This window comes from Lissotriton helveticus, chromosome 10, assembly GCF_964261635.1.
Source record: "Lissotriton helveticus chromosome 10, aLisHel1.1, whole genome shotgun sequence".
NCBI classification, from domain to species: Eukaryota; Metazoa; Chordata; class Amphibia; order Caudata; family Salamandridae; genus Lissotriton; species Lissotriton helveticus.
In genome coordinates this window covers 669,418,190-669,442,913 of record NC_136071.1, presented here as the reverse complement: position 1 = coordinate 669,442,913, position 24,724 = coordinate 669,418,190, and the positions used below count along the sequence as shown (strand labels likewise).

The 24,724-nt window shown below is 40.7% G+C and overlaps 1 protein-coding gene across 2 annotated transcripts in view; it reads right to left on the bottom strand.

Annotated features, from left to right (window-relative positions):
- The window catches only part of LOC144784447 (sodium channel protein type 5 subunit alpha-like), a 1,060,325-nt gene that overhangs the window by 575,759 nt on the left and 459,842 nt on the right, over positions 1-24,724 (bottom strand). For both annotated transcript variants that reach the window (XM_078663204.1, XM_078663205.1), the window contains exons 9-12: positions 16,450-16,591; positions 8,285-8,482; positions 6,405-6,587; positions 4,055-4,450 (exon numbers count right to left, since the gene is read on the bottom strand). In XM_078663204.1, the coding sequence (XP_078519330.1) occupies positions 4,055-4,450; positions 6,405-6,587; positions 8,285-8,482; positions 16,450-16,591 (919 nt within the window). The remainder of the gene's footprint in view (positions 1-4,054; positions 4,451-6,404; positions 6,588-8,284; positions 8,483-16,449; positions 16,592-24,724) is intronic.

Sequence of the window (24,724 nt, the reverse complement as noted above, 5' to 3'; positions counted from 1 at the left end):
CAACGAATGGCGAAGTACGATGGCTTGCAACATTTACGAATATTAAATGCATTTCTGCTTTATTAACAACGCCATGCTTGAAAAATATAAACATCTGAAGTTAGCTTCCCAGGCCCATGAGCGAGACATGCATCCATTCCAGTCCTCCTTTTCCATTATGGAGCCTGTAGTTGTGTTTTATACAGCTACAAAATCAGGATTACAGGCCTCAAAATGCAAAGAAAAAATCTTAAATGGATGAACACATGTTCGTTAGAAAGACGAGAGCTCCGCAAACGGTTGGTCCTATCAAGTCAGATGCTTGGACGAGATTTACGTAATAAAATAGCGCCTAAGGGTACGCGGGTCTCTGCCTCATCGGACACGGCATTTTGCTGTGTCCCACTCCACACCACACGTGTTGCCTGACAAGACGTCCTACGATGAGGGGCTTCTCGGCTCGAGCACAATAAATGTTGTCAACACCTGTTTTTCTATTTGGTACAGCAAAAAAAATCACCAAGCTGCATTAACACACAGCACAGGGACAGCAGACATTCAACCCTCCCTAATGCAAATAACAGGTACATCACAGGTGCACATACTGTAATGCATATTAACTCACACACGCAGAACACGTCCTGTATGTGCAACAGCAGAGAACATTTCCTCCCTTTTGTTAAACAGGTACCATACATGCCCATAATGCAAGTTCCTCATACAAAAATACCACAATTATATCAAAGCCAGAAGAGTGAACGCGTCACTGGTCCTTTATGCATCTTTCAATTCACATCCTGGATGACCTCAAAATGCTAAACAATATGACTTGACAGCAGGGACTATGACAGAAATGTTGAGTTACAACTGTACAGTGTATACATTGCTAATAAGGTGTTTGGAGTACTACAGTTCTAAAGGGTTTATCTGCTAGAATTAAATGTGGTCCACTTCACTGTATTACTACCATATCTAGATACTGCTTCTGGTCAGCTCTGAAGGGCTGCTCTCAAATACTGCCATGTACTCAATGCCTTATCTGTAGTATGGTGTACCATATACAATTCCTCACCTGCAGTATTGCTCCTAACTTTGCAAGCCACATTTAGTTACACCACAACTTAGGAATAATCTTTGGCATGTTATTTTTGCACCTGAAGCCCAATATGGAGTTCTGCCTCCAGGTCTGGAGGCTATTTCTGATATATTGTGCTCACCTGTGGTGGCCACGCCTGGATTTTTGTATCCAGTTCAAAGGGACACTTCTGTTGGAAAGTGTCTGATTCTAGAGAGGTTTCATGAATAGTGAACAGCAAATTGATAGCAAATGGAGGATGACTGATTGGATGGAGGATGGTGAATAGAGAAGGAATGTTAAGAGAATGGTTAATAGGTAGTGAGTAGGAGAAGTCTGTGGAACAGTGAATGGATGGTGAGTGATTAGAGGGTGGATACGGTATGAATGGTGACTCGATAGCAAAGGTTGAATGGATGTTGGCTATTGAATGATGAATGGAACAAGTGTAGTGAGCAGATGGTGAATCAATGGTGGATGGTGAATTATAGTAAAATGTGAGTGAATGGGGAATGACTTATGGATGGTGAATAGATAGTGGATGCTCAATGGTTGAAAGATGGGGAATGGTGAATAAGTGGTGAATGGATAGCCAGTTCATGATAAATGGCTGGTGAATGGTGAGTGGTTGGTGGTTGGATTTTGAATGATTAGTTAACAGTGAATGGATGATGCCTGGACCTGAACACTGAATTGATGGTGGTTGGACGGAGCACAAAAAAAGGCAATTGATAGCGGGGGAATGGTAGATGAATTAACAGTGAATACTGGAAAGTTGTGATTGTATTTTGAATGGGGGAAATACTAATGGTAAATCGTGGAAGGATGGATGGATGAATTTGTTTTGCTTGGGTGGGTGGGTGGATGCAAAGATTGATGGATAGAGATTATGGATGGAGAAAGTAAATGGTGATGAACGGCTGTATCACTAGTTCAGAAAGGTTCACTGGTGGCAGCAAAAAAGTGAAAAAAGGAGATTAATGGTAGCACAGCAGAGCAGATCTTTAGGATTAATCTAATAGAGAGGTTTATAGGTCGAGGTCTGCAGGAAAATTGAGGTATCTACACTAGGAGTCCGCAACTGAGCAGGTGGCAGGAAAGGTGAAAAGCATCTGCTGGCGATACAGAAAAGTGAACAATGTGACAACATTCTATTGCTACAGAGAGGTTGTAAAGTGGACTGTGCAAAAATAAATATAGGCCTGGAGGCAGTACAGGAGAGAAGATGCCCTTCTCTTGAAAAGCTATTTACAATATTTTTGTAATAGGCCACTTCCGGACAAATGACAACAATGACCAGAAAAATGCGTAATGTGTGGAAGGGAATATAGACTGGAAATAAAGAGATAGTGAAGAATTGTGATATCAATGCAAATCCTAATTGATTTATTTTCTGAAATGAAGGCGTACTCAGTATTAATGTTTGAAAAATATTTACGATTTTTCATCAAATCAGCAAGTATTTCAGTTACAAATTGGCATATAACTTGCAGATGTTTATTGAAGCTTTAATCTTGAGATTTAATATGACAAGGGCATACCTATACACGGAAATATGTGTTCAAGGCATTCAATAGTGATTACAAACAATTTCTTTAAATTATTGCAATTGTGCAATGCATCCGTTAACCAGAAGACACCATATATATTGTAATAAACCTTGTGTTTGCATGTAATCTTGACTTTTGTATACACTTATTTCAGAATGGCCATGCTTATTTTTACCAATAACCAAGGACACTGGATGGATGTATGACGGTACGACGCGTACCGTCACAACGCGTTCCTTTACAACGCGTGCCTTACAACGCAAGTCGTTACCACGACTTGCGTTGGGGGCGCGGATTTAGAATAGTATAATTTACTATTCTAACACCTGTCCCCGTGGACACTAGGGAAGGTGTTGGAATAGTAAATATACTATTTTTAATCCTGTAGCGCCCTCCAGCGCAAGTCATGGTTACGACTTGCGTTGTAACGGACGCGTTCTAAAAGCCACGCGGAGTAAAATCCGCGTGGTAAAGGATGTTTCCCACACTGGATTTATGCGGCACTGAAGGAGCACACAATGCAAAAGGATTGCCTAACTTAAGCATCAGGAATTGGGAAAATTATGAAGAGAGTCACTATTCCATTATTTTGACACATTAACACTTTCATGGCACATGTTTCAGCTCATCAGTATCAGTTTAAGACCTAAATACAGGGATCATGAACTAAAAAGTGACCAATCAACCTCTGGAAAGGGTCTACCACTGCGGGACAACATGTAGGGTCTGCCTTTTTAGTAACTTTTGATCCTTTTGAACTAGAATTTTTTTTGTTGAAATCTGAAAAATTGCTCTGCACATCATAGATTATGGGGTAAGTGTGGTAAATCTGCTATAACGAGCAAAATGCAACAGCTCCAGAATCACATATTCGCAGTTCACTTTCAAAACCATTACATTTAATGATCCCTTTGATTGTCTCTGGTATGTCACCTGTTGATATATAGTTGTGCATTTTATGTCACATCTTGAATTGTATCACAAATGAAATTTTGTAACACCCAAGGAGCACTATTCTGAACATTTCAGACATGAGTAATGTTGAAAACAAGCTTATGTAAGCCCTCTGCACCTGGGGGTGACTTAGTGTGGTATGTTTTAACCTTTCAGCAAATGTCATCTGTCGTCTAGTGTGACTCATCACTGGCCCAGTGTATAATAGTTACAGTCTTGGAATTGTTATTAGGTTTAGGGATTAGGTGGTGCAGGAAACCCTTGTTTAACAGTACAAAACCGCGTCATTGTGATTTCTGCAACTTGAGGCCATTACACACTGTAAGCGGTCAGTTGAACAATGTGGTTGGTCATCAGGCTTCATATGGAACGTGATTTCCGATTACATAATATTCCACGATAGACCGATATCTGGTACACTTTGCTTGATCTAAAACATCATCAGTTCTTTTAGCAGAAAATCATAATGTGCTCAAATGTGTAACATAAGACTTACATTGTCTTCTCGCGATGGTTTTTCCATGATAACTGGCGGCAGCAGTAATCCCCCAGGAGAGGTTGGATTGGAGCATGTGCCAGACATCCCAATCAGCGTAACCACTCCATTGCAATCCACAGAGCTGTTCCTCTTGCCGTTCTGGGTAAAGCTGGGAGTTGTAGGGCGAGATGTATGGCTTGTTTGGCTGAATGTGCTGGATCGTCGTCCCATCCATGGGACGAGAAAGGATCCTCTGTGACTGTCTCTTTCTCCAACATTGCTGATCTCATCATCGGCGAACTCAGTATCTGAGCCTAAATCCCGTCCCCGAATCCGAAAATTAAAGATGCTTCCATGGCTGATCCTGCGCTTCGCACTACTAGAGCTGCGACCAAATCCAATACCAAGAAGAGACTGAAATACAAACAATAAGGAAATTGCAAGAGTTTGTAAGCAGCTTAGGTTCAGCTTTGGCAAAACAATCACGTACTGTAGATGCCGTAGTGATACTGACACACTAGGTCTATTTTGCTTCCCCTGGGATTAACACTGCAGAAGCAGCAAGAAGTGTATCAACACAATACCACAAATATGCCACACAAAAGAATACATTAATTCATAGCTGTTTCGTGTTGTCAAATGCATGATAGTGTAATATATGTTTCTCGGACATGGGATGTGGTAGTGGTCGGTGCAATAGGTATCATGGGTTGAGATTTCAGAAAGGGAAAACAATAATCACAGCTTCGTAAATAAATTGATAAGTAATGAAAGTCATGATGGCTTTCCTCCTTTCCCAAAGCCACAAAACAATGCAAAGTATGAAAGAGCACTTGCCAAGCAACGCTATTGGTGAGTGGAAGACCTGGTTTGGTATAATAGGGTGGTGATAGAAAATACATTTGAGATAAAGTTAGAAAAAGATATTTGACACGACCCTTTTTTCATGGCATCAAACTTTGCTTCAGAAGTTCTGTCCTCTTGCCTCGAAAGCTCACCTTACATGTTACAATATTTAATATATTACAGTATTTAGTATTGCAAAATACAAAGACTGTACGGAAAGCCACACTAGTATAGGAATGTGCTTTCAATTGCAACCTCCCTCAATATTCACAGTACCATAAATATGGAAAAATGCAAATATATTCGAAACATTTGTATTTGCACTGACATTTTAATTGAGATAGCCCAGAGCTGGAAAACTAGCTAACTAGTTTGCTGGTTCAAATATCACTCAGACTAATGATTGAAAATTAGGACTTTTGTGTGGCTGCTCTCAAGTCTCACGAATTCTATTTATTCTGTCCTTGATCAATTCACGTGTGTAGATGTCTCCACATCTCTATAAATTGCATAACTGGTCCCATTTATAATAATGTCTTTTGAAAGAGCAAAGGGTTCATTTATTTTCATCAAATGATACCCAATGATACTATAAATAATGAAAAAGAACTCCAGATTGCTTTGCTTTTTGTACCACATGACATTTTAACACTGCTGTGGTGTGAGGCCTGGTGATCAGTCCAAGCCACATGTGCTTTGTTAACATTTTATTGCCTTTCACCTCCAAATGCAATCTATGTTAGTGTGAGAATGTCCTGCCATCTTGATAGGTCAATAAGTTGTCACTGGAAGCTGTCAAACATTAGGAAATAGTTATTTGTACTAATACACTTCACCCCGCCAATCGCCTTTTACATACATGTATAAATACAGATAATTGGATGATCTCATTCTGTGTCACTTATACTTTATTCTAAGACTTACGTGTAAAATTACGACTGACAAATCGGTTATTTTTAATCTTGCGTAGAGGCAGTATTGTTTTGTGTTAGCACGAGATGCCTTTAGTAACTAATTCTTATTACTTTCAAATGTTTTTGTCTGATTATTAAGGTTCTTGATCTGTTTACCTATATTGATCTGTTATGAATTCTGTCCCACGTGTCATCCCCTTCTGCAAGGTACAAACATGGCTCCTGGTCTAACTGCAAACAGTCTGCCAGAGACACCTTAGAAGAGAATGAAGACTGGACATAGCACATAATGCCTTTACTTGTTCTTCTTCGACTCTCAAGTCAGGGAGTTCTTCAATAGTATATTTAACTTAAATCCCACAAAAGGCCAATGAACTCAAAATTCATTTTGAGGACTCAACAGTTAAGTTTCTTTTTAGCAGTAGAACTTCTTGGGTTCAGGTCCCTACATGTTGAGAATCCTAAAAATTCTACAAGACCAATGATTGTTTTTTCAAAACTCTCTTTTAATGATAGTTGTTCTTCCAGGATGAATCCTTCCCTTAGGCAATCTCTGAAAATGGTACAGTTTGCAATAGATAAGGCAGATTCAGCAATAACATCTTTACCATTTTTCTGAGACTCTCCTCAGATCCAGACTTTGGAAATCTGTGTTCTTCACTATATTCATCCATTTCTGATGATTTCTTTTTCCTCCTCCTGTTCCTTCTCTCTTTGGCACTTTTGGAGCTCAGAGGAGACACTTCTCGGGAGCTGTGTGACAGGGTGTCTTCGCCTTTAGCAGCTAATGCCTAAAGAAAGGAAATAAATAGCAATCAAAATCAGGCTTGCTGTTTTATTAATGTGGTGCTTCAAGTAGATCTCAGCGGCATAATAAGATGGCAAATGAATTGTCATTATGTAATGTATGTGACCAAAAATGTAAAACAGGTATATGAATACCTTCAAGGTACTTTGGACCGTGGCCACCATGACAATTACTTGGGATTGCTTCAATGGTGTGAAGGTTAACTTCCCCTCCTCATTTTCATAGCACAATATATTGCCCTATTCACAGTGATATGTGTGCATATACACTACAACCTTCACTTATGAGTGAAAATACACTTTACTGATTCACAAAATGTGATTTTGCCCTTGTATCTCACTTGGTCTATCATTCGAGGCAAACGTCCTAGTGATGAGGTAGCTAACTTATTACTTAATCTGTCACATGGTGCACATTTGCCTTTTGGATTAATTTAACACCTCTGTGGTCATAGCACATACACATGATGAGGAGTACCAGGTTGTAGAAATATTTGTCAGAAGAGGGTCCTTACGCCTAAAAGAGTTTGACAAGGGGGTCTCTGCATCAAAAAGTTTGAATACCTCTGCTCTAGGTGGATATCCGCAATGCCACCACATAATGATGGGTAACGTTCTAAACTTCCCTATAACTATAACCTTCACATGTATATACATACCACCCTTATCCCCAAATCACCTATCAGAAAGAAACAGGGTCTAAACAAACTACTAATTTTGCTATTTAAATCTATAAACAATCCATCTCCAGGCTTTTTATCACAGATGCTGAGCAAATATGGCTTGTCACATACCTTGTATGATTAAACAAAATATCTTTGTCTCTCCTAAACCCCATGTGCTGCCTTTTGAATTATTCTGCAACTCCTCTTTTACTACGTTCACTCCTGCCTTAAACTCACCTAAACTAAGATTGGAAGGTATCCGCAACAAACCCATGCCCATTCTCAATGCTTTATTACTCCATAGCAACTCCGAATCACAAAACCAAAATATTACAACAGACTCCAACAAAGCAAAGTATTGCCCATGGCAATCGAAATCACAGTCTGTTTTCCATTTCTACATTTATATCACAGGACGCCCTTATTCTTCACCATGTTTTTATCACTTTCAATCAATGTATTTTAAGATTGACTGCAACTGCAACCAGGTCATTGACTAAATATAACTACATATCTTTATAGGCAAGTGCAGAATTCCATATTAAAAGTCATTTTATTGAATACTTTGTAAAATGCAAACATTGATTGTGTTAAAGTTTCACAATCTAAACTTCCACTTAATTAAAATGTATTCTTAAATTCTACCCATGTACGTTTCCTTTCGCAGTAGCCAATTCATCCCAGTGGATTTTTACCCCAGGAATGGGGCAATAAAATGTCACATTGCGAGTAATGGTAAAAAGCTTTGCATTGGCCCATGTCACCACTGATGCTTGCTACTGCAATAAAGACATGATCCAGAGATGTGTGCCATGCTATTTAACATGATGGCCAGATATGATCTCCGTAGTTTTATGTTCGGTAGGACCAACATTTAACTGAAGTATTGTCTTCATTAAATGCACCTCCAATCTTCTATTAGTGCAATGTCCCCCATTAAAGCACATCTTATACTATACAGTATTTGCAACGCTAAACCAACCGACTGTTCTCTAGGAATAGTCTTGCATACAAACCTCCTGTTCTTTTTTTAACTGTTCCATTGTTTCCTGAAACATCTTCTCCTTGGCTTCCGCTTCAGAAATGGTGGCTTGGTTTTGCTCTTCATAGGACATAGCCACCACAGCAAGGATTAGGTTCACCAAGTAAAATGATCCAAGAAAGATAACGATGACAAAAAAAATCATGTAGGTCTTCCCTGCTGCTCTAATTGTCTGAAAGAAACAGCACAGTCAGCATAGGAGTCTTCTCGTCAGTAAGATTAATATAAACTATCTCACACGATTATTACATTTTGATAATTCCAGAAGTAACCTTTCCTAACTGGAAAGAATAGTCTGTTCAGCCAGGGCTCGAACTCTATTTTAGCATTTAACCAGTTATCATTCACCTGACACAATTTGTTAGTCAAAGTGCCCACTCGTGTCGATCCATACATGCAATAATTAATGTATTTAACTTTTCTTGTGTATCAGTAAATATCACCTCACAGGTACTTCTGTTGTGTCAGAAATACACAATGGGCGGGTCTAAAGGAAGCCTCTCAAGTGAGGCCATGTTAAGTGTGACCATGCGATACTGTTGATTTACTCCACACTTTTTAACCACCTCAAGAGTCCCAGTATGGCCCTTATGTCTACGTAGCAGCCCATGGAACAAAGAGTACAGATTTCTCAGACGGAGGCAAGAGGAGCATCTGAAACGTCTTATGTTGTACTATTATTACCTCTTGACAATAATTGGGTAGCACCTGAGACCTTCTGTGGTTGATCATTTAACATTCTTTTTTGTAGAAGCCTACGATGAGGCGGTGCTAATGGGTGCATGTGCGCGGTTTGTAGATAAGAAGACACAAATGTACCTTCATGAAGTTTTGTGCTGTTTCTAGACATCTTCTTTGCTCCCCAAGATTTTCACCGCCTGACTCAATCATACACATGAGTGTTGGCACAGGTGTAGAGTTACCCCACGCAGAAGTTCAGCTTTTTCAGAGGAAAGATTCGAGCAGTACAAGCTTCGAATATCGTTATTTGTGAACAGATGTGTAAGAGACATTATTAGCCCTAAGAACTATAAAGCATGTTCCAGGTTTTCTGGACTGGGACAATTATTGACTAAATGTTCAAGTGGTTTTTAATCAAAACTGAATAAAGCTGTTTTGACTTTCACTACATTTCGTCAACTAAGAGATGACTGGTTTGAGTTTCATTTGTACCATAGGATTTCCAGGAATTCATTTCGCTTGAGGGGGCAGCACTATTTTGATGCTTCAATTAGTAGTAGTTGCATAAATTAAATTGTTATTTATTTATTTGTTTGACACACAAATGTTAATGAATCCCGGTGCTGGGATTTACTGAAAGCAATCGGGCAAAATAAATTGAAGACTGAAAAAACACTTTCCAACAGTTTCCTAAACATTAGTGATTGGTCACTGTTGGATGAGGAAAGGGAAGTTATTTCTTGATTTTATGAGCATGGAGAGGAAAGGAACAGCACGACTTATTGAGTTTAGTAACATTCAAAAAGAAAAGGAAACTTCCACTTGGTTGATAGAAGTAAACCAGGTTGCTGATGGATTCAAGCCATTGTTGATATTACAAGGCGTTATGGAAGAAGTAAACAATCTTGAAAAAATTCACCATCGTGAAGAGTAATCAATGAAGATAATGATGCAACACAGAAACCATATGAGTTGGTCAAACAAGAAGCAAGCAACAGCATTGTATACCGGTTGTAAACGTGGAGACATATAAACACGAAATCATAAATACAGTGCATTGCCAACATAGTTGAGTCAAGACCCAAGCATTGGCTGAATGAGCCAAAAACAAGCCTCTGCTGGGAGTACAGCAACTATCTTTTTGCTCACATGCTTGAAAATCATTCAAGATTGGATTACCATCACGATGCTTGTGTTGATCAGACCCTCCAGGATATCGCGATTTTGCGATTTCGCGATTTGCCGCGAAATCGGCACTTTTTAAAAAATGCCGCGATTTTTACAAAAATGCCCGCGAAATCGGCATTTTTGTAGAAATCGCGGCATTTTTCGCTATATCCTGGGGGGTCTGCTTTATCCAAAGACATGCACCGGTTGCCCCACACCTGTAGATGATCTACAGACACTGGGGTCAGAGGGTTAAAGCAGCTCGGCTGCAGCTGGCAGTGTGAAGGTCTAGGCTCTTTGTCATTCAGAGCTGCCCGGGACTGCGCTCGTTCGCACCTCTTCCTGGCCCACAAGAATGACAATGGGAGCCCTCACCTTGCACATCAACAGGAGGGGAGGGGGGGATGGGTTGTTGTCACAGAGGATGGAGCAGGAATCGGACAGAGCAGTGACAGGAATAGGAACTTCGAGTCTTAGGCCTGTGAGAAGGCTCATTTACTGACCTGGCAAATTGTTTTTAAACACAGTCAGCAAGTCAATTTGGGAAAGAAACGGAGAACAATTTAAATTGAAAACAAAAGACACGCTACCTTAAATCTGTTAATATATATTTTTTTAACTCGAATCTTGCATTGCTGAGAGATTATCTGCAGCATGCACACCCGGAACTGTCTGTGCTTGCACTTCTACTCTAATGTGAATTGTATTAGCAAAATGTCTGACTTTGCTTTAAAGATGTTGCACTAAGTGCTCCATCCATGTACGATTTTTAGCATTGGATCGTAGCAAGCTTCTCCTTAAAGCTGAAGTTTAGTGCAAAAACGCTGGGCTCTCTATGAGCATACTATGAAATCATGGTTTTATTCTATAGATTAAAGAATTAGCAGAGTATCAATTTTCCGATTTAAAAAAAGGACTACAGGCCATAGAAGGCAAACAAGCAATGGCACCTTTCAGTACTCCAGGATATGGGGTGAATGGATGAATGAAAGATTGAATAAATGGATAATGAGAGAGGATGGATGGATTGATGAGAGGGGAAGGATGGAGAGAAAATTTAAATAGCTGGATGTATGGGTGGAAGGGTAGCTGGATGATGGATGAGGGGAAAGATGGATGAGGGGAAGGATGGATGATGGATGAAAGGAAAGATGGATGAGGGGAAGGATGGATGGAAGAAGGGAAGGATGGATGAGAGGAAGGATGGATGGATGAGAGGATGGATAGAGGGGAAGGATGGATGGATGGATGGATGGGTGAAAGGATGGATGGATGATGAGGGGAAGGATGGATGATGAGGGGAAGGATGGATGGATGGATGGATGGATGGATGATGAGGGGATGGATGGATGGATGTTTGATGAGGGGGTGGGTGAAAGGATGGATGATGAGGGGAAGGGTGGATGGATGGATGGATGATGAGGGAATGGATGGATGATGAGGGGGTGGGTGAAAGGATGGATGGATGATGAGGGGAAGGATGGATGCATGATGAGGGGAAGGATGGATGGATGAAGAGTGGGTGGGTAGATGGATGGATGGATGATGAGGGCAAAGGATGGATGGATGATGAGGGCAAAGGATGGATGGATGATGAGGGAAAAGGATGGATGGGTGATGAGGGGAAGGATGGATGATGAGGGGAAGGACAGATGGACAGATGGATGGATGGATGGATGGATGGATGATGGGTGGGTGAAAGGATGGATGGAAGGAAGGATGGCTAAGTGAAAGGGTCGATGGAGAGAGAAAGGGAGGATGGATGGATGACTAAAATAGTGGATGGGTGGAAGGATTAGTAAGTGAAAGGATGGCTGGATTGGTGAAAGGGTAAATGGCTGAATGGATGAGTGAATGGATGGATGGGATGAAGAGTGGATGGATAAGTGCACAGATGGATAGGGTGAAAGGGTGGATGGATAATGGAGACGAGTGAAAGGATGGATGAGGGGATGGATGAAGGGATGGATGAGTGAAATGATAGATGGAAGGATACATGATGGATAGGTTTGCAAACGGTTGAATATGTTTGGAAATGGCTGGGCTTACTTATATACTATTGCGCGACCTCTGATGTGTCTGTAAAACGTACCTATTGTCCTGAAGTTTTGTCCTGAATTTTGAGCTCCTGTCCTGAATTTGTGTCCTGAATTTTGACCCTTTGTCCTGAATTTTTACACTCACCGTCCTGAATTTGCACCAATGCCAGTTGGTCACCCTATTCGCTGGCTTGGAGACGGAGCGCCGTGCAGAGATGTTTGTCCCTCAAGATAAACAGACAGAACCACTCAGCCGAGAGAGCTGAGGCGCACACGGGACGGGGTATCTGCAGAGGCGCGCTGGACAAGGGATGAAGTCTGAGGGTTGAGCTCACCTATTGCAGACCATTTCCCCCTGGGAGTGAGCCATGGGAAAAATCCTAGAGGCGAGAAATTTAACACGGGCGTCAAGTGGCCCCATGTCATGGGTGTCAACTTCAACCAGTCCCCGCTTTTAAAGCGGAGACGATTTGCAGGCTGACATTTTGCAACGAAACTACAAGTACCAACATGCAGTTCGCTACTGTGTAACAAGTGACCACTTGGCGGTTTTGACTGCTCTTTCTCTAGTGGTTAGGTCTGTCGAACGGGCATCCGGTGGGATATCAGGTTGTGTTCAAAATACACTGTACTATTTAACGTGCTTACTAATAAAAGGGGCGATAGGTATAGCCATCATTAGTGCAGCAGGTACAGTGGCACCAAGCTCAAAAAAGCAGCGCAAGGGGCTTGTAAATCTGCCCCAAAGTGTCTACATTGTAAAGAAACCAAATATACATAGCTTCATGTTGTTAAATAACTAAAAAAACTAAGATATCTGTGTTTGTTGTAGGAAAAATGGCCACATAAAATGCCGCAAAATTGCCGCTAAATTTCCATATTTGTGCCGCTAAATTTCCATTTTTGTGCCGCTAAATTTGCTATTCCATGCCGCTATATCCTGGGGGGTCTGGTTGATGAAGTGTGGTAACTATTCTTGCTGTGTTTTCTTTTACCATGTCGTAGGTTAAATTAGTTGCCATTTATGTAGGTCGTGTGTGGAGTAACTGGGTGAGTGTTTATTATGCCCTTCATGCTCAGGTGTGTCGATTAGATAACATTCAAATGTATTTCCTCAGGATTTACAATCTGATTTATGATTGGGTGAGTACTGGAATCCACAGTATAAGTTGTTCTGTGAGTTATTTCCTGCAATATGCATTACATTATGATTTTAATTTATATATGTGAGGTGGTGTTTGCTACTGGCAATATACTGTGTCTGGCATGAAAGACTATGGGTGAAGGAGGCACATAGGTGTGCGTGAAATGGTGTTGGCTATAGACAGTATGCTCTTTAAGGCACGGACGACTGTTGTCTGTCTACAGAGAATACATAATACATCCAGAGTGGGTGTGTACGTTGTGTAAACCTTTTGGCAAATTACTCCTTCAAGAATGGAAAACTGTTGTATGTGACTAAAGTATGTACAGGACATTCTGAGTAGCTGTGACACATCATGGTTAGGTGTGTGACATCCTTTGTAGGTACACTCATAGTGTCTCTTAGCACCCTTCGCTCTTCTGTTGAAAGCTTATTTTAATTTTTCATTTTCAAACTTTATTCGGCATCAATGCCATAAGTTATCAACACAATAGAAATGAAAATAATTTAACCAACCGGTTACAGGAGTACAACCAGAACAAAATGGGTGAATCTGAAGCTCCAGCAACGCAGAGAAGGAATTCTCTCAAATATTCAAGGTTTACCATCAAGAAGACAATGCGTTAAATTTACCTGAGAAGTTTCAGAACCTTAGTAGGACTTTTTTCTTAAATTCATGCCAAAAGAATACATTTTCAAGCAATCCAAAGTTTTACCCAGGCAACATCTTATACATTCATACAATACAGTAAAAATGAATAAAAAATAAGATGCCAAAGAATGTAAGTCGCTGGAGATGGTAAGGGAGCATTTCGATTCATGAAAGCAAACATTTTCATAATCACCTCATTGGAATAGGCAGTCAATGTCAAGTTATAAACATGATGTGTGTTATGAATGAAATCAAAAGTGCACTCTGCATTCCCTTGCAGATGTGCAAGAAGCAATGACTCTGAGCTCCTATCTGCCAACAACGTTCTGTATTATGTAAAACATATTCAAGTTTCTAGAGGCCTAGGAAGAGGGCAAAAAGAAGTAGAATTCTAAGTACTTCATTATCAAATTGTTCTGAGATCAGGGGCAGGAAGACTTGGTGGGCAGAAGGCTATCCGAATTCAGGGTGCTCATCCATTCTACAAAAATCTCTTAACGGATCCGCTAAGTATACCAAGGGTGATATCCATTCAGGTGTAAATCAGTATGTAGATACATTTTAGATGATGACAATTCCTTCTATACAAGCTCTTGGCAAACACTTAAGCTGCAGATGTTAAGAGCGCGTTGTCATGGTTTTCCGTCTTATGAACTACACCCTTCCCAGAAATCTCGCTACTACACAAGCATGCAGTGGGCTGGGGTCCGATCTTAAAATGCTTGGAGTTTCAGCATATCTCTGGATGCCCATCTGAGAACAAAGTGGTTTGATCCAGGACAGTCTCGGGCAGGTATAGGCAGGGAAAGCAAACAAATGAGCTACAGCTTCTTTCAAGGTATTGCAGGCCGGACATAATAGCACTGGCGAGGAAGAGGTAGACCATCTGGCTGTAAATGTGTTGCGAGGCAATGTTCCTAGTCTAAACTGGATGTATAGTTTCCTGGCTATAGGGTCAGTGATGAAGTCCAGAGAGGATTCGAATGCGTTAAAGATCTTAAATGTAGCAATTTCATTGGACAGCATGCCCCTATTGATTTCATTGGCATCATTCAGAGCTATCCAAAAACAGTGAAGTTCTTAGATTTTTTCATTAGAAAGGAAGCAGGCAGTGGAGTAAAAGTTCCACATATCATGTAAGCCCAAAGAACTCAACAGTTTCATAATGTTATTGTATTTTGTGCAACCTATCCAGCTATATAATCTTTTGCAGATCATCAGCATAGAGGGCTAGTTCTGGTGTAGTTCTCAGCCACCTCGAAGACAAGACAGGGCGAATTCTTGCTTTGTCTGTGATCAATCTCCTCCCCATATCTAGTTTAAGCGAGTGTGCCGGGGAGCTAACAGAAAGCATAACTAGGTTTCTCAGGTGCTTATTTCCTGTTTTGGGCATATTCACTAAGTTGTGGAAATCCCAGATTTCTGCCCCCTGCCTGTGCATCATAAAGCTGTAAAGCTGGAACAGTAGGCTTGCGGAATGATGCACGATGTTCTTTCAATATGGCACCCAAAATTTGTTTGTGTTTAAGTGAAGGTTTTTCAATTGGTGTTTTCCATTACCGCTTGGAAGACAGCCTCCTAGGTAGTCAAAAGCATCTACTTTCTCAAGTGCGCTCCCCCCCCCCAGGAACATCTTCCCGCTAAATGACTTATGCTCGTTGATGGTCATGTAATCGGTTTTTAGCAGTGTTTACTACCAGTCCTTGCAAGGAACAGATTTCTTCCAATTAGCTTAAACAGACACTGTAGTCCACTCAGAGTCTGAGACACTAATTAAGTGCCATCAGCAAAAAGTAGGGTATGTATTCTCATTCTGGACATAGATGGAGCGTAGTTAGGACATGCTGACAAAAAGTGAACTCCCTTGTTTAGATATAACGAAAACAGGGTTGGAGTCAGCACACAACCCTGTTGAACGCCCTTGCTGATCAGGATGGGGTCTGTTAGCTGGCCATGATCACCCGCCTTACAGTGGCATAATTATCCTTGTGTAGACAGACAAGAATGCAAAGAATATTTGTAGGCATCCCCATGTCCCTTAACACCTGATACAGCTTTTGACGGGGTACTAAATCGACTGCAGATTTTAGATCGTCAAAGGCCACATATAAATGTCCCCTGCTGTTTAAAAGCGTCTTACAGTAAAGTGTCAGGAAACTAAAGGCCTGGTCTTTGGTGCTGTTTTCTTTCCTAAATCATGTTTGCAACGTGAAGAGTATGTTGTTATCTTCGATCCAGTCATATATTTTTTCAAATGGCACCAGAGAAACCACCTTTTGAATGATGTCCATTAGACTTATATGTCTCATCGGGGTTTGGGTATGGGTTTATATGGCATCAAATTTGCTTTAATGAAAACCAATGAATTAGAAAGCAATACCTTTATATAATAGTAGGTTACTCTGGAAAAGTATTAATGATTATTGACAATTTCCAGCAATTAATGATACTGATACCTGCTGATAGAGGGTCTCCCAGGAATCTTGTGTCATAAGACGAAAAAGAGCCAAAAAGGCCCAGCCAAAGGAGTCAAAGCTTGTGTAGCCATAATTGGGATTGTCTCCGGTCTTGACGCACACATAGGCAGAAGGACATTGGCTAAGGAAAGAAAAGAAATGTCAGGCAGTGCCTGTGGCTAGGACACCATGTTACTGCAAAGATTGTTCTTTTTTTAACATCATTTCTTTTATAAACCTTGGTGCATATATAGTGAAACCAACAAACGAATGTAAAAAATATATTTTCATTAAAGCACAAATATAAACATGTAATTTCTCATCCTGAAGATACATAAAAGTAAGAATAATACTTTTTATGGAGTATCAGTTATTGCAGTTTTGTATTTTCTTAGCATTCAACTTAATGTGTTACAGTAGCCAAATATTTGCCTCTTTTAAGAAACGCGGAAGGATAAAGAGTAGATTCCGTCCTACTCTGATTTGAATTTATGACCTAAAAGTCCTAACAGATGTCAGCAGCGAGCCCTCGACACCCTTTTGACCGGCAATGAACAACTTTCAATTTTAGAGACACAGGTCGAAAAATGCGAAAAATACCACAAGGGCAGTAACAAGACAATAACATAAAGTTGCATGCATACAGACCTGATCTTCGGAGCTGAAAGCGCTTCGTGATTTATGGTGTAGCTGACAATAATCATAGTTGTTTTCTAATCATCCTAACAGTGGTCCCTCTCTGTTCCCAGGTTCAAGCTCATATTTATCACACTCTTAATTCAGCATCACTGTTTGTTGTTCTATTGCAAACCCAATTATGCCTCAATGTAACATCTTTTCTAGTTCCAATTTTGTTCTGCGCCAGAACCGCAGAGGTGCAAACGCATTATACAAAGCTATTAAATATATAAACTTTTGAATTGCTATGGGGTTGGTTGGCCCTTGCATGTTTTTTTCGACATTGCAACAGTGAATGTTATATTGATTTTAGCTATCCTGGAAAGACCTGACCAGGATGCATCACATTGGGTGAGGATTTCAATGAATGTAAGACCTGATAAATCTTGCAAACAAAAGAGGCCAAACATGCAATACTTAAAGCTGAAATATATAAAAAATTATGAGTGGAATGTTTGAATTTATCTGAGCCGCTAGATATTACTCGGGCCACATTCTAGTCCATCATTCATTTGCACACAATAACACATTCCTTTAGACCCAGCCACCTGCAAATCAATCTTGAGCTCCAATAGGCAAAGTCCAGCCAAGCCAGGCTTTCCCTGAACTAAAACATAAGAAATTCAAGAACGGTTTCCCTGTGATTGGGGCAGGGTCAAGACTGATTTGCATATGCCTGGGCCCAAACTGAGTTGACATGGTTGGCAAAATAATGATGGACCGAGATGTGGCCCTGATTAATTACCAGTGGATGAGATTGATTGAAGCATTCCATCCATCACTTGTTTGTATAATTCGGTGCCATGTTTCTAGCAACTGAAAGTTTTTGAAAATACTATATTGAGTAATAGTCATGTTATTAAAAACTTCTTTAACGAGTATTTATAGAAGGATGCAGGCTTACTGGGCAGTCAACAGATCCCAAATCTTTAAAATCAGTCAAGTGACCAGCTCTGTATTAAATTTTGACACCCCACCGATCCAAGGACCTTCATGCGTCACACTGGCTACTGTAAAGAAACCACAGGATTGTTTTCTATTTATAGTTACTAGTCGTCAACCAAATTATTACCAAAGTCAAAGAAGTCATCTAAATCTGTCACTCTTCCATCCAGGTAAGCATAACTCCCTGAGCCCACAAATATTATATGTGGCTAACCATAAAGGTATTTTTGAATTCTAATTAACCTTTATCAAGCAAATTAATTCTGTAGTCAAATAGGCCAACTGCAACTCACAGCTTGCCAAAGAACCTCACCTCTTATCTTTAACTAATGCCACTAATGTGACTCCCACTGCCCTAGAATTCCCAACAGCATCTAGACCGACCTTTAGATTTAGCAGGTTGAAGACAATGTTGTCATTTACAAGCTGAAATAAGCAGAACACTTCCAACTTGCCCTCTGCATTCCAAAGTGGCTAGTGTATACCAGGGATCAAATAGCTGGGGTGGAGGGTGGGTGGAAGCAATGTGGCCTAAGAAGCACATACATGAAACCTCAGAAGAGGCGTGGAATATGTAACTGAGGGTGCTCCCTAATATATGTGAAATAGAGTCTTATTGGACAATGAATAACCAAAATGAGCAGGCAGCAAAATATTTATTTAACAGTTTATGTAGCACATTATTCTATGCCTAGGGTATAAAATACTTGATAGGTTTAAATTCAAAACTAAGAAGCAATAACTTGGTTATTCAATTGGAATGAAATTGTATCTTATGCCTTGGGACACCAATTGTAAACAACACCCTATTGCTTAGTTCCCAGGTTCTGATGATTTCGGTGCAGCTGTGAGGTGATACATGCAGACAGCTACAGTTTTATTTTCTTCTGCCGCAAAGGACAAAAACAGGGGGCCACACAAGTTCCTGGTTCAATGTTTTTTTTTTAAATATATACTTTTCCAGGGGTCAGCCCTGGCAGGGTGAGACTCACTGAAAGCACTGGCACTGACTACCCACAAGAAAAATATCTCAGTTCAATTTTCTCACTGTCATCCGTGGGAACTTAATAAGCAGACATACTTTTTTAGATACGGGCTGAGGAAACGCCTGCTTTTTCTCCATACTGTGAAATTTACCGATGGAGATGAAAGGAGACTCACATTTGGAGTCTGTTTAGAAGCACATAAGGTTTCTACCTCTCAGCTGGTATGCGGCAAGATAGCTGATAGAGGTTGTGAAGACGATGTATGTCCAAGGCAGTGGCTAAAAATACGTAGTGCCCTGAAGAAATTGCCAAAAAGTTAAGTGGCAACGAAACATGTCGGCAAGTGGAGTATGGTTGGATAAGTAGTAACCACACTCACTTTTTTAATATTCCACAACCAACACTAAGGAGAAAGAATAAAAATTGGATATCGGTGTTGCTTGTGGTGTCTATGTTGTATTGACTTTTTTTGTCAATTTTGTTTGTTTACACTGCATGTATTTACAAACACCTTCTCTGTTTGTTTATTTGGACACAAATATTTTCGAGCTTGAAGGTACCAATGATGAGAGCAGGGCAATCCTGGTGAGTACCTGCCAGGTTCCCGTTGGTGGTTCGCCCGTGAGGTGCCATCTCGCTCACACACACTTTTTTCTTTTGTCTTAACGTGACACCTCGGTGTGTGTTGTTTGTTGTCTCACATCTGTTATTTTATAAATAGGGACTGGGCAAATTTTGATTATGGCACAGAGTGGATGTATCTCCTACCCCATTTATTGAAAGAGGGGAGGCCAGTTGTAATGTTTTGCGACACATGATACACCATTAAGTTAAAAAATGATTAGTGCCTAGGGTGTAGGTTCTTTTTTCTGAAAAATACTTTTTTAGAAACCTCGGCTCCTACTTTTCATTCACCCTGTCTTTTTTTTTTTTAAACAGATTTTTATTGATTTTCAATACCAACACATTCACCCTGTCTAGTCCAGTTTTCAAGAAACACACGTTTAGCAGAGCAAGAGAAATGGAAACGTCTTCCAGTACACCATGCACAACAAGGGTAACTGCCTATATTTCATAAGAGCCACAAACACGCTCCTCTTTGTTAGGACAGCAACTTTAAACTGCTTCTACTACTACAAATGGCATGAAACTGCCCATCCGCGGCCCTTGTAGGTAAGAGTGGCGGGTCCGAGTTGGGCGGGAGATTTGACAGAGGCCCACGCTGGAAAATAAATAAATAATAGAATATACATTTTTCTTCGTTGTTGTCTGTCGAAATCCCTCCTACCACCACCAGGCCGCACCACTCTTACCTGCACGGACTGTGGCTGAAACTGCTTTGCCTGGCGTGTAGTGTTAAGAAAGCAAAAACTAATAACATTGGTAAGACAGTTGCCATCAATTCATGATGTCCTGATTTGAAAAGTCGGAAATATAATTTCTGCATTTAAAGCAGACTTTGACTTTATTAAAGTAGATTTTCCAGTAGGAGGAAATCTGCATGATTAAATCATGTGGAAATGCGCATCAAGCACTTTTTCATTTGTGTTTCTTGTGGAGAGGGTTGTTAGTCTCCACATGATGCCTTCCTTGTTCCGCAGTATAAATGCACTTACTTCTTCCATTCATAGAATTGCATTCACATTGGCTTTAAAGGTTGGAAACTGTCAACAAAATGTTTGCAATTAACTACAAAACCTATGATGTTGAGTCAAATGTTTGCGCTGAGCAGTATTTGCAGCAATTACCAAGATGTGCAACATTTGCTGATTCTATGTAGAACTCCATACTACTCACCATCTACTACCTAGCAATTGTTTTGTAGCAAAAGACTGACGGGTTCAATCTGAATGTATGAAACAGGAATACTTCCGCCTACAATATCCTTTCTTCATGCTGAAGTGAGTGTTTTTTATAGAACACTCCCACAGTGGAAAACTCATGGTTTCAAACTGCACTTGTTTCACTGTTAAATTCACAGAGCTATACTTTGAAATGAAAACAAGAAATGGTATGCCCAAACGCTACTATTTTCAAAGTTTCAAAATGAAAACTTCAGACATTGGCTTCAGAACAACTTCTGAGAAACTGCTGTTGTGCCAAAAATGTGTATTGATTGAGTGCAAAAATTCCTTGGCTTAGAGTGACTGGTCCTGTACCACCCTTCATGGTCTTCCCGAGGTACTATCTTCCTAGGATTTAGCTTGTTTCACTCTTAACCAGTTGGCTTCTCCAGGGCACAGGTCCTGATCTGGATTTGGGTGGTAACGAAATGTCCATCCATTTTTGGAGGAAGTGCTAAATCCACAGTTGAAAGGCCGGTCTAAATTAGTAGATACCCCTTGACCTAAGAATGGGCCACAGGTACTTTCGTACAGGGGGATCATAATACCTACAGAATAGTACAAAGTGCTCCAAAGTCTGGGGTGAGCAGTTGTCACATTTTAATAGAACTCGCCTCGGAGTGCCCTGAATGCAAAAAAAGGTTATATTGAATTGTGTCCCTTGTTTGAATATGTTTAAGAGGGTTGGAGATTACTTTGTTGATAGTGTATATAGGGTACAATCCACTGATTCATTTTTCATATGGACACCTTGGAGGAGCATTCTGTAAGGAACACATGTTCACCAGACGTAGGCGCCATCTAATATATTTTCAGTGGTGCAGATACCCTTGGTCCACCCCTCCTGTCTGTCCCTTCCGATAGGGTAGTCACCATCTATTCTGGTTGATATTTCTAGACCAGGTTCACCACTTTCTACTTATTAAAATGGAGAGAACGCTGTTCACCCATCTATCTCTACCTGTCTCTCGGTAAAAGAAAGGTGAGAAGAAGTGAGAAAAGGTGAGGAAAGGAGTGGTGTCGCCTCACGGGAGTAACACCATGGAGGCTCTGCAGGAAGGTACTCGCCTGCCGCCTAGGTTTTCATCATTAGCATACACCACTCTAACAAAAATTGTGAAGTGGAAAAAGAAAACTTACGGCAACTTCTTCAGGGCTTGTGTGTGTCACTTCACCCTACACCCATTCACTGGTATTCCGTTTCACCTGTGTCAGAGGGCATACCTATACCTCTCTTATAGTAATGTCTGTATCACCAGTTCGTGAATTATTCCTCAAAACTGCTCCCGTCAGTCTCAGGAACGGCTGGATCCGGGCGTTGTCTCGGCAGCCCTCTGACACAGGTGAAACGGAATACCAGTGAATGGGTGTAGGGTGAAGTGACACACACAAGCCCTGAAGAAATTGCCGTAAGTTTTCTAATAGGCAACTAAACATGTCGGCATTTTAATATGAGCTCACTAGCAGCCTAGAATAAAATAGAGCAGGCCAGCGAGTAGTAGCTCACTTTTAACCTCTGTCCTGTGGGGCACAGGCTTGCTGCACACAACTCCTGGTGCGCATGCAGGCACAGTTGCCCGAGCACCTTCACCTATTCTTTTCTTTTTCCACTTCACAATTTTTGTTAGAGTGGTGTATGCTAATGATGAGAACCTAGGCGGCAGGCGAGTACCTTCCTGCAGAGCCTCCATGGTGTTACTCCCGTGAGGCGACACCACTCATTTCCTCACCTTTTCTCACTTCTTCTCACCTTTCTTTTACCGAGAGACAGGTAGAGATAGATGGGTGAACAGCGTTCTCTCCTTTTTAATAAGTAGAAAGTGGTGAACCTGGTCTAGAAATATCAACCAGAATAGATGGTGACTACCCTATCCGAAGGGACAGACAGGAGGGGTGGACCAAGGGTATCTGCACCACTGAAAGTAACAGGTCCCGTGTTGTTATAAGTACATAGAGAGGGGGACGACCTGTTCCTTGTATCCCCTGAGCTCCTATATGGAATAGATAGCCATCTAATATATGCCAGCGTCTTCACAGATCAGGTGTCTACAAAAACCTGCCTTACATTCACTCATGTTGATTCCTGCAAGATATGAACTGTTCATTTGTTGAATTCACTGAAAACCCTGGTGTGTGGTTGTAAAGCTGTAATAATGGAAAATGGGTTGAACAAGAACCACTTACGTGTATATGTTTTTTTCACAAATCCCACATTTTCAAAGAATATATAAAAGCGCCGTAATCGAATGACTAATACCAATCAGATAATTATCTTTAAAGTACCTAATTAGGACATTTTGAGTATTGCTTTTTTTTTCAAGCGTATGTTGTAGTAGAAATACCCATATGAATATGTAGCATCATTTTAGGATATAAGTTTGGGTTTACTGCAGAATTCAAGCATGTAGCGTGAATTGCAATTGATTTGTTTTCTGATGCCTGCCACAGTAGTGTTTTCAGGGAGATACCTGAATGAGAGGAGAGTGCATAATTTGGGGTGTGTGAAATTGCGCATTTTTTAGAGTTACATTTCTGGAAAACTATGCAAAATTGAATGTCATTCTTGTGAAGTGCCCTTGCTGTATCTTGAGTGAAAACTGAACATGGGGTTGCATCACCCTAAAAAGTCATTCTCGATAATGGCAGCGGGACTGGTCTGAGGATGAAATGTGTTCTTTGAGACATTATCTCAGAGGGCTTCAAACTTTTTTAGGTTGAGCCCCCCCAGCTGAATTTATTTAGATGTCGGTCCCCCCCCCACCACTTGACAAAAAAGTCTGGAAACTGGTATTCTACATAATCGACCGTCATCCGCATTTCCCAGTCCATATCTGGCTAATAATGTTAAACACAGTAAGAGTGTTCAGAAAACTGCAGGTTTGTGAGTTGGTGCTGAGAAATGACAGAGGCTTACTACACAGTCCAAAACTAAATTTTTCAAGATAAAATGTGTGCAAATTGATATAGGTTCTCTACTTAATTTTTGCAAAGCCTCCTCAAAGAAACTTCTGTGGTCAATAAAATGAGTACCATTCAAAGACCATGCTCTCCACTGAGAAGCACTGTCCAATAGCATTAAAAAACAATTTCAACTCTGGCCATCCTAAGCAGCACTGCCTCATTCTCACCTCCCAGAAAAAAACTCCCCATTCCTGCACTGCCCATCTTATCACAGCTTCTCTTTCCATGAAAAAAAGCGGTTGACTCCTTCTGCCAGGCATTGAGGTAAGCAGTTTATTTGATACACAGGTTGTAGCAGGTGTCTTCCCTGGCAGAGACGTTTTAAGACATAGGCAACATGGGCTCTGGCCCAGGGCCCCAGCCTTTAAGAGGGGGCCCTGATAGAGCCAGCTCTATTCTGGAGAGAGTCTTACCCTGGCTATCTTGAATCATTCTTAAACAGAATGTTTTAAGTAGTATTTTCCTTGAATTTATTTTTACTGTGGTGATGTGTGAGCGTCTACTAAAGACATTTTGCAGACAAATGTGTTTAGGTTTCATGCAAGACCCATAAAAAAAGTTTATTTTAGAAAAAAACAGCACTGCACACACAAGAAATGGGAGGGTGTCACAGAGATTATTTGCAGTAATATTAGTGAGCTGCCGCTGTGTTACAATATTGTATACACACGCCACTATCCCTGAATATGAAATGTCAACACATTTAGAATTTGGACCAGTGTGCCAGTGCACAGTCAGTGACCAGACCGAAGAGGGCATGAAAGAGCTGAAACTGGATCATAAATTCAAAGCTGTTCTGAATATGGCCTCCCCAAAATCCTTAAGATGTCCCTGTTCCCTGGACCTAGGAGTGAGGCAGGT